The following is a 10,418-nucleotide window of genomic DNA, read 5'->3' as shown; positions in this document are numbered from 1 at the left end:
TATCCTTTGTAGGGCTGGATTTGTGGAAAGATATTATGTAAATTTTGTTTTGTCATGGACTATCTTGTGTCTAACCTGTTCTTAATCTGCAATGAAAAGATACAGAAACTATTATAAATTTATCTAGCATTTTGACTGCCTTATTGCTTGCAGACTTTTAAAAACTCCGAGCTGTGGGTGTTCCTCAGTTGGTAACGTGCTTATCTAGAATGCATGCTGCCCTAAGTCTGAGCTCCAGCAGCTTTAACTGAGCACGATGGTGTGTATCTGTAATCCCAGCCCTCAGGCAGTACAGTCAGGATTGAGAGTTCAAGGCCATCCTCAGCTATGGAGTAAATTAAAGACAATTTGGGGTACACATAAAACCCTGTCTCAAACAGGCAAACATAAACAACAATAATTAGATTAGGCTGTCTTCCTAAGAATTTACAGAGCAGTTCTTTTGATGACTGGGATTAATGTTAGGCTGTTTGGCAGTATTCAGAAACATCATGGTAATGGTGGATTTCCTGACTGCTTTGTGGTTGTCTATATGGAACCACTGTCAAACTAAGATTACATTTACACACGCTTCATTTTCAGGACTGTAGGTAACCTGGGGTACTTTTCCCTAAATAATCTTGTTTTCTAAGCCACAAGGCCCATGTCAAACCTGCTTTAATGTCAGTGCCTTTGCTAACTACACCAGAATTGTCTGTGATGGGCAGAAGTGATGCTTTCTCACAGCAAACACTGGAAGGCAAAGGGTGGTTCTCAGCTCAGTGCTGACGTGGCTTTACTCCATGAATGCTTTTCCTCATGCCAGTTCAAATAACTTTCAGTCCTTCTGCTTCTCCTTGAGCGTGGCCTGTGGGCACATGGCTTCCTTGTCTCACCTCCTCTTCCTCAGTTTCTCATCTGTCCATCAGGGGAGGCCCTGCTCCCTGCAGAGGCTTCGAGTCTTTCCTTTGCTGCTCCACTGTCCACATATCCTGGTAGTCGACTTCATTTGTATTTTCCAGCTTGGCCACTCAGGTCACATCAATCAAATGTTCATGAACCTGGGGCTTCTTTTTCTTATATAAATCCAAAACAGAAGCCATATCTTTTATGGTGTAATTCAAAATTTTCATTTTGTGGCACGTGGCATCATAGGCCACAAGATACAGACTCCAGGAGGTGAAGTCCCTAATGTTTGACTCTCTGGGACCTACTATCTCTAACAAAGACATTTCTTCCTAATATCTCCCCCCCCCCTTACAGGACAAAAAAAGAGGTATCTCAAAACATTCTTTTTCCTTTAGGCAAAAATCCTAAGTTTGCCATGTAAGGAAGCAGAGGCAGTGAATCTTTGTGAGCTTTAGGCCATCTTGGTCTACAGAGTCAAGTCCCAGGCCAGTCTGAACTACATAGGAAATCTTGTCTTTTTTTTTTTTTTAAGACCTTTGGAAAAGAACTAGTTGCATATTTCTCCCCCATCCATGTGTGTGTGTGTGTGCATATGTGTGTATATGTGTGTGTTTGTATATTTAATCTTTTTCATAAAAGTAGTATTTTTCAAACATATGATCAGGGCTGGAAGAGATGGCTCAGTGGTAAAGAACACTTGCTGTTTCTTCAGAGGACCTGGGTTCAGTTCCCAGCACCCACAGGTGTTTTACAAGCCCTGTAACTCCAGTCCAGACATCTGATGCCCTTTTCTAGCCTCTGAGGGTACAGGACACATATACATACACATATGCAAGCAAAACTTTCATACACTTAAAACAAACGCATGCTCACCTATAAGTAAATCACCTGAAACTAATGTAAGTACAGTACTCCTTACAGCTTCTTTACAGCCAAGCACATCTGTACAGTAGGCGACTATATTTCTGTGAGACACCAACACTCACAAATAAAAGGTAAAGATCTACTTCAAGGTATGTTTAGTAAGTACTTCGCTTATTTGTAGTTGTTGTCAAAGGTAAAGTTGCTTCTGTTGAATCCCTCTTTTCCAGGCATTCCCAACCTCGGTCTGCAGGGACTGACTGAGCTCGCTATCTCATTTGCTCTTCTCAATGCTCAAGAGACTGGCACACCCTGAGCAGTATTCCAGGGGCAAGCTATTGTGAGTGAAAAAAAAGGAAATAAGCCCCATTTTCTCTTTTCATCTGTGATCCAATGCAGAAGACGGTGTTGCCCTTTCACAGTACCCTGGTGCTATTATTCCACTGTGGGTACTCACAGTTAGGAATCACTCTTTCCCTTTTAATCTGACAACTGGTTGAAGAAGGTGGATAATTATACACTGACTTGGGATTGTTCTGGCCATTTCTTTTCATCAGAAGAGTTTCAGGTTTGAATTCAGGGTAAGAAGAGGAATCTTAATTTTGACAGAGGATACAAGCACTGTGCTGCAGGCAAAATACTAGTAATGGAGAAACCAGAGCTGGTGGAATCTTGGCTATTTACTTAATGATTTCACACACCTGATATTTACTTCAAATATTCAAAAAATAAGGTGAAGTATATTCTATCACATCTGTGCCGTTCAAATCCAGATCTTATGCTAGGAACAGGAACATGACAATTTAAATAGTAGAACTTGAAGATAAAGAAGTACGAAAAGCACACTGTATCATTTTACCAAAGGCTATTTTTTGTTGTTTCCAATTATATTAGCCCAACTTAAGGACTTTAATATAGTATGTTTAAAAATAGCGTGACTAAAAGAATTGTTTTCCCCAGCTTTATAAAAATTCACCAGTAATTGTACTTCAAAGTCATCGACATTATTTTGTCAGTAACTAAGCATTTGAAGTAGGCCTATAGAAACTTATGACCTGGCTCAGGTACTAAAGATCGGCTAAAACGAATTGCATTAGGCATATGAAAATGCAGGCTATTTAAACTGAACATTAAGGAAAAACAGAGCTAAAATAATCAATTCCTGACTCCAAAGGTACACACTACAAAACTAGCTGCTTCGAAACGAGTCAGCATCTTGTATTTTATTTAGCAAAATCCCCCAAGCCCTTTTCAGTATCAAAAATGACAAATTACTTTTTAAGATACTCCTTCAGTATACTAGGACAGGGTTTTCTATTTGCCTGTTTATTTGCTCTTTGTTTTGTTTACCTTTGAAAATTCTTCAGGTTCCTTAATATCTAATGACCTTGTTGCAAATTCTAGTAGTTCTTCAGAGTTCTCCAGGGCATTGTTACATTGACTAAGCTGACTCTAGGGAGAAGCACAATACCCAGGTTATCACAGTGCACCATCCTACATCCAGTCCTAAATATATGCTATAATTAATTTAAATAATTGGATAAACATGCAAGTCATGGAGCTACTGAAGAAAGGTAATTACCACCAGTTATATACATGACAAAATTGCCTCTTTTTCTATAATTTATCATAAAACAGCCTAACCAGTGCTGGCAAGATGGCTAGGTGGATGGAAGCATTTGTGGTCCAAGACTGATGATACAAGTGTGTCCCACAGTGGAAGGAAAGAAGTTACTTGAAACAGTTGCCATCTGATCCACACTCATACACACACCCCTCCCATCTCGCTTTCACATATGCTCACATGTAAACATTTTTAAAACTTAATTACATGAAATAAAAATACTGAGTACATCATTTTAAAAAAAAAGGAAAAATAAAGCAATTATAAGTAAGTGGGATGAAATTAACTTAAAGCTCCTTAGAGTAGTCAGAAAACTATAATATATACTAAAATATCTACTTACAGAAAGAAACTTTCTGTAATAAAGACTGAAATTCTTGATAATGTTTATTTAACTTAAGCTTGTGAATTAAGTTAGCACAGTCAGAATCCACTTACACGTGACTCAAGTACTAAAAATTATTTTAAATCATAATTTATAGTTGGAGAACAATGAAAATAACCAAAAGTGAAAAGGCAAAATATAGAACAGAAACTATTTCCAAGTCATATTTGTCAAAGGTTAATATCCAGAGCTCAGGATTAGGTGTGAAGTGAAGCACAGCATATTAACATATACATGACCCTGGCTGGATTCAAAATCCCAGTACAGCCATGTTGAAAGCAAAAATAAAAGTACAGCTGGAATACATAAAGTCTGTAACTTTAAAACAATAAATAAGTTACTGAATAAACAGAAAATATGAATAAAAATTTCTTCAAGGAAAATATATAGACATTAACAAGTACACAGAACTGTTCCATCTCTCTCTAGTCACTAGAGAAATGGAAATCAAAACCATATCAAAAATATAGATTCATATCCAAACACAATGGTTCATGCCTTTAATACCAGCACTCAGGAGGCAGAGGCAAATGGATCTCTGTTAGCTCAAGGTCTACATGTGAAATCCAGTATAGCTAGATTTACATAGTGAGACCCTGTCTCAACAACAAAAAAAAAACAAACAAAAAACCCAACTAAATAAACAAAAAAATAATGATTCATAGCCTTTACAATGTCTGCCACCAAAACAAAACAAAACAAAATAGCAGGAAACAGACGTTGAGAAGGATGAGCAACTGGAATCACCGTGAACAGCTGGTGGGATATCAAATACTGCGGACCGTGAGGAATGGAGTGAGGCACCTCAGAAAACTAAAAGTGCAGCTGCCACGTGATCAGCACCCTGCTGGCTGGAAGCGCGGGAAGGAGTGTCTTCAGTGTGTCTGTCTGTCCACAATCAGCACAGCACTGCTCACAATGCAGATGGGGAACAGGGAAGCAATGGCACGGCTTATAAAAATGGTATTCAACCAGAAGGAAACCCCAGCTTGTGCTAGAGCATGGACAGACCTTGAGAACATTCTGCTACAGTTACATGGTGGCTAAGGACAAACGCTGTACAGCTCCACCTGCATGACACATCTATGTAATCAAAATAATGGAACAAATGGCACAGTCCCAGGAGCTGAAGGGGGAGTGAGGACTATTATGTTAGGGGTGAAGAGCTTCAGCTTCTACTAAGACGCAAAGGATCCTGAGTTCTGCTAAACAACAATATGAATCAACAAGCTATATCTGAAAAGGGTAAGCAGTAAATTCTGTTATTTTTAACCATAACTTTTAAAAATATTAAAAGATATTTGTGGCCCAAGCCAAGGTAAAAACCACTCCGACAAGACTTATCTCCGCCCTCAAGCCTGAAGTAGAGGTCGTGTTTACGCAGCTGCGCACTCACCTGTAACTCCTGGGACTTGTGCACTTGTTCCTGCTTGATGGTGCTAATCATGCTTTCTTTTACATCATCCAATATAGAGTATAAACTATCAAACTCTTCATCTAATTCTGAAAGTATGTTGGAAGAATTTTCCTGTTTAAAAAAAAAAAGAAGACTTTATTGAAGAGTCATACAGCATATAAAAACTAAACACATAAGCAAATGAAAGAGTAGATTCATATCATAAACTACCTTCCTCTTATGGAGTGGTTCTCAACCTTCCTAAGGCTGCGACCCTTTAAAGCAGTTTTTCATGCTGTGGTGATCCAGAATCATAAATTATTTTGTTGCTACTCCATAACTGTAATTTTGCTACTACTGATATTAATAGTAATCAAATAGCTGATATTCATCTACTTCTTTAATCAAGCCCTATCATTGGCATCTGCCTCATTATGTACAGTAAAAGAAATAGTTTGTTCTCCATTACTTTGCTTTTACTTGGAATTAGTAAAGAAAACCACCAAACAGAAATGAGCAAGGCTTTAATGCTTGCTCATAAACACGCTGTCAGATGTCCTGGCCCCAAACACTTGTTTTCTGTGTAGAATGCAGGGATGACACAGGAAGCTGTTTTACTCTTCTTTCTTTGAAGACCCAGCTGCATTACATTATACTCCAAAGTTGATGCAGTGTTACCTATATGGATATTTCTTAGTAATTATTCAACTATACAATTTTTAATAGAAATATTCATACCTGAACTCCTTTCAGTGTGTGATTTAGTGTATCAATAAAGTTCTGAATCTCATCATTCTTATTTGCCAGAGTTGAAATGATTCTTTGTAGAGCTTCCTAGGATTTAAAACAAAGTATTATCTTCTCATAAAAGAAAAATTTAAATCTCCTAAGAACCACTCTCTAAAGAAACTTACGTAAGAGTGCACTGCATAATCTACAGGGGCAATGTAAAGCTTCTCTTGGCCTTCTCAAAGTCTATGATTACACAACATGAGCTATGTACCGTCTTCTTTTAAACTATGTAATTCTAGCATACAATGTCATCGCCTCAATACAGGTTAGACTGAAAATAATCAATGTAACCCTGGCTGGCCTAGAACTCACTCTGTAGAGCAGGCTGCCCACCAGCTCAAAGAAATCTGCCTGCCTCTGCCTCCCAACAGCTAGAAGTAAAGGCATGTGCCACCAGGCATGGCTTTATTTCATATCAACAGTATTTTTTAGACCAAACAAAGCCATGATGCTAAAGCAAATAGAAGCTTTTAATACAGTATCAGGGCACAAAGAATAAAGGTGAGAAGACATTGAAATCCAACATATTTGTTTACAAAAACATAAAAAGACAAATTTTAGAAATATGAAGGGCTAAACTGCAAATCTGCAGCTAGCATGGTATTAATTACTTGACACGCTACACGCCAGAGTAAATCAACTATCCTAAATAGCAAACACCCAAGACTTTTATGATGTTTCCAAGTCAAATAAAAATGTGGGGTTCTTTCATTTTCTCACACTCTACTTAATTCCTGTTAATAACATTTTCTAAGACAAATGTGTTCTCTGTATGTGGCCACTGGCCACATAAAACTCTCCAGAATGGCCACTCATTGCCTAGAACTAATAATCACTGTCCAGAAATGTGGGACCACAAGTAAGGAAATAAATTTACTTGTTTTTTTTTATTTTTTATTAGATATTTTCTTTATTTACATTTCAAATATTATCCCCTTTCCCAGTTTCCCCTCCAAAAAAAAAAAACCTATTCCCTCCCCCCACCCCCTGCTCACCAACCCACCCTCTCCCACTTATCAGATTTAGGAGTTCTCTGGTGGAATTTTTGAGGTCACTTAAGTATACTATGTAATTAGACAACAAAAGGAGATCAAAGGGATACAAATTGGAAAGGAAGAAGTCAAATTATCACTATTTGCAGATGATATTAATAGTATGCTTATTAAGTTTTTAATGGCAATTTCTAGAAATTCCATAATAGAGATTCACAATTGAACTTAAGCTCTGTCCACTGTCAAGCACATGTAGCAAACTGAACGGAGATTTAAAGATGCTGACACTGCACCAGAACAGAGTCTGAAGCCATCTTAGTCTATGGGAAAGAAGTGCTAGGTCCTAAGGGATGCAGCCCAACAACAAAGTTTAATGATCGTGATCTGTGCATGCTCAATAATAACTGAAATACAAATGTGAAGCAATGTATACAGAAGAGCAAATCTCTCCGAGCAAGAATACTCCAACACAGTTAAGAGCAAACTGTAAGAGTTTTGTAGTAAGAACTCTGGGGACAAATGCATATTGCCTTGGCTATATGTGCTGTGAGCCACATGGACTTTGTCAATGAAAAGCTTGCTTTTTTTTTTTTAAGGCTTCTGTTATTTACTGAGTGCAGTCAAACATACTTAAATACTCTAATTTTTATTATGTCTTCATAATGACTCTTCTACATCATGAGTAACCCACCTGCTGAAAATTAATAGACTTTTGTCTAATAATGGTGTCAGAAGTCAGAGTGTAGCCTTTACCAACTGCAGTGTTTTCATTCTTAGGGTAGTGCTGGCCCACAGAAATACAGTGTGAGTCAATTGCAGCCATATCCCAAAAGTGAAAGAGAAACAGGTTAATTTTCCTTAACCCATATGTCTAAAATATCACTCTAACATATAGCAAACGTCAGTCATTATATAGCCTGGTATGGTAACAACACACCTGTAGTCCCTGCTACAAAGGAAGCAGAGGCAGGACTGCTTGAGTCCAAGAATTCAAGGCCAGCCTTCATAGAACAACACAGTAAGATACCAATTTTAAAAACAAAAAGGGTTTACCAATTATGAGTGATCCTGTTTTTAAGAGCGAATTACTAGGGGCTGGAGAGTTGGTTAAATGAACTCATTGCTTTTCAGGGTGTTTGATTCAGAGCACCCACATGGTGGCTCATAAGCATCTCTAACTTAAGTTTGAAGGGACCTGAAGCCATCTTCAGACCTCGGCAGGGATAAACATACATGTGCTACACAAAGTAGATTTTTCTTATGTGTTTATATCATGCTGGATTCTTGAATTCTAAGTGCCTTATGTGGATATAAGTGGAAATTGTTAAACTAAGTTTCTTTAATAGAGTTTCAGAGTTTCACTAATTTCTAAGTTTTTATTTGTATAACTACTAGCACTAGAACATATAAAATATTATAAAGTTATCAACTCTCAGAAAAAGAAAACTAAGAATTGGTGCAGAGTCAGCATACTCTCAGGAGCAGCTGTCAAGTGAGTTATCAAACTCAAAGCCCCACTAGGATAGCGCTTATTTTATATGATACAGCTTAACACATTCAAAATAGCCATCTTCAGATTATAATAAATCTTATTTTTATCATTTCCATTTAATTCATCTGAAATTCTTGCTATTATCAAAACAAGAATAAAAGACCCGTTTTCAAACTGTATTGGTCCAGAAGGTGCTACAGCAGCTGTTCTGGAAAGAAATTCACATTGATTTTCAAAACTACTGTGACAATTTTTTTAAAGATACAGTACTTCTATATTTAATAACCTCAAAGTCCCCCAAGGGCAGACTGCTGAGAAAAAGGGCCCAGCATCTGTGAATCCACCTGTCCTTTATGACCGGTGTTATGGAGAGGACAAGTAACTGCAAATGACTCTGGTCAATTGCTTATAGTTAGTGTACTAAGCAAACCCAAGTTCCATGGGAAGTATTGAGAACTAAATTATGAAGGGCACCAGTGGCTTCAACCATTCTGCTCCAAGGATGGGACTGGCTAAGCCGGGGTGGGATGGCAGAACCACAGAGGAGTCTGGAGTGGAGTGGAGCAGAACAGAAGACAAGTTACAAGTAAAGTATTTAAGGTGAACTACAGCCATCTCCAAAATGTACTTTAAAATCCCAAAGGATAATAATATGAGCTGCACTTGGAAATTCGGCCTTAACGTGGTATAAGTCAGACAAGAAAGAGTTCTCTCTAGGCTGACAGGGCCCAGGAAGAGGTGTAGACAGAGATGGCGTGTGACTACTCTGGGACATGTGCTGGGAGAGAACAGGCTGAACAGGTGCCAAAGAGCAGGGGCTTCATTTGTTTATTTGTTTTTTAAGTGACTTCTAAATATAACAGGCAACATGTCAGGGCAGATGTAAATATGTTCTATATCTAACTGCCTCAGTTGACCCCCCCCCCCCCAGAACTTTAAATTTCATCAATAGTTGAAGTGGAAGTTTGGTTTCTTTGTAGAGTCGATTGTGTCATGTGATGTTTTTCTGGAAACTATCTTTTTTTTTTTTCAAGACAGGTTTCTCTGTGTAGCCCTGGCTGTTCTGGAACTCACTGTAGACCAGGCTGGCCTCAAACTCAGAAATCCTCCTGTCTCAGCCTCCCAAGTGGCGGGATTAAAGGCGTGCACCACCACTACCCAGCCCTCTGGAAACTATCTTATGAGGATGTTCTGATGAAGTAGACATGTGGGAAGATCTTTTGTTAAGAACAGACACGTGGTATTTTTCTGGAAGCTGTCTGGAGAAAGGGCATGTGATGTTCTGCTAGAGTGGATGCTTGACAGGACACATGATATTTGGAAAAGACATAAGAATAACCCAACAGACGGTGGACGACACTGTGGCATTGGTTCACCTTGCCCTCTTTGTTGACGCTGGTCTTTACTGATGAAGTTGCGGCACTGGTTCACCTTGCCTTCTTCTCTGATCATTGTCATGACTTTGTAGAGAGAAAATGCACCAAAGAACTTATTCTGGCAGCTTCTTGCTGCTTCCGCAAACTTGAATCAATTGGCAGAGCTTTCCTCTGGATCAAACTGCCATTGCTGATTCATGAACAGTGTTTGTGAGTGGATTGAGGTACCACTGCTGATTTGTGTGAACTGAACTTCTGATATCCTGACAATGAAGATTGGAATTTGCCCAAAAGAACTATTTCTAAGCAGGTCCATATCCCCCTTTGTCCTAACAACCTTTTCTTTCCACTCTCTCTGGTAGGTGGCAGGCTAGAGGTGAAGTTAAAGTGTTTAAGAACCCTTATTACAGTAGATTTTGAAAAATCTAAGCTTGTAAATAGTTTTCATAATGAGAACTCAAATTAACTGATGAGGGTGACACAGAAGTCAAAGCCTGATGTTTCCACCAATGTAGCAGACACCGTGCTGGGCAGCAGGAGACCCAGAGCTTTGCTGGGCAGCAGGAGACCCAGAGCTTTGCTGGGCGGCAGGAGACCCAGAGCTTTGCTGGG

The 10,418-nt window shown here is 38.7% G+C and overlaps 1 protein-coding gene across 4 annotated transcripts in view; it reads right to left on the bottom strand.

Annotated features, from left to right (window-relative positions):
- Fsd1l (fibronectin type III and SPRY domain containing 1 like) overlaps positions 1–10,418 on the bottom strand; it is a 63,306-nt gene that overhangs the window by 41,958 nt on the left and 10,930 nt on the right. For all 4 annotated transcript variants that reach the window (XM_031377419.1, XM_031377420.1, XM_031377421.1 and 1 more), the window contains exons 2-4: positions 5,893–5,988; positions 5,155–5,286; positions 3,100–3,201 (exon numbers count right to left, since the gene is read on the bottom strand). In XM_031377419.1, the coding sequence (XP_031233279.1) occupies positions 3,100–3,201; positions 5,155–5,286; positions 5,893–5,988 (330 nt within the window). The remainder of the gene's footprint in view (positions 1–3,099; positions 3,202–5,154; positions 5,287–5,892; positions 5,989–10,418) is intronic.

The sequence above is a fragment of the Mastomys coucha genome, unplaced genomic scaffold (assembly GCF_008632895.1).
Source record: "Mastomys coucha isolate ucsf_1 unplaced genomic scaffold, UCSF_Mcou_1 pScaffold18, whole genome shotgun sequence".
Lineage (NCBI taxonomy): Eukaryota > Metazoa > Chordata > Mammalia > Rodentia > Muridae > Mastomys > Mastomys coucha.
The sequence above is the reverse complement of the archived record's forward strand: the minus strand, read 5'-3'. Positions and strand labels throughout refer to the sequence as shown.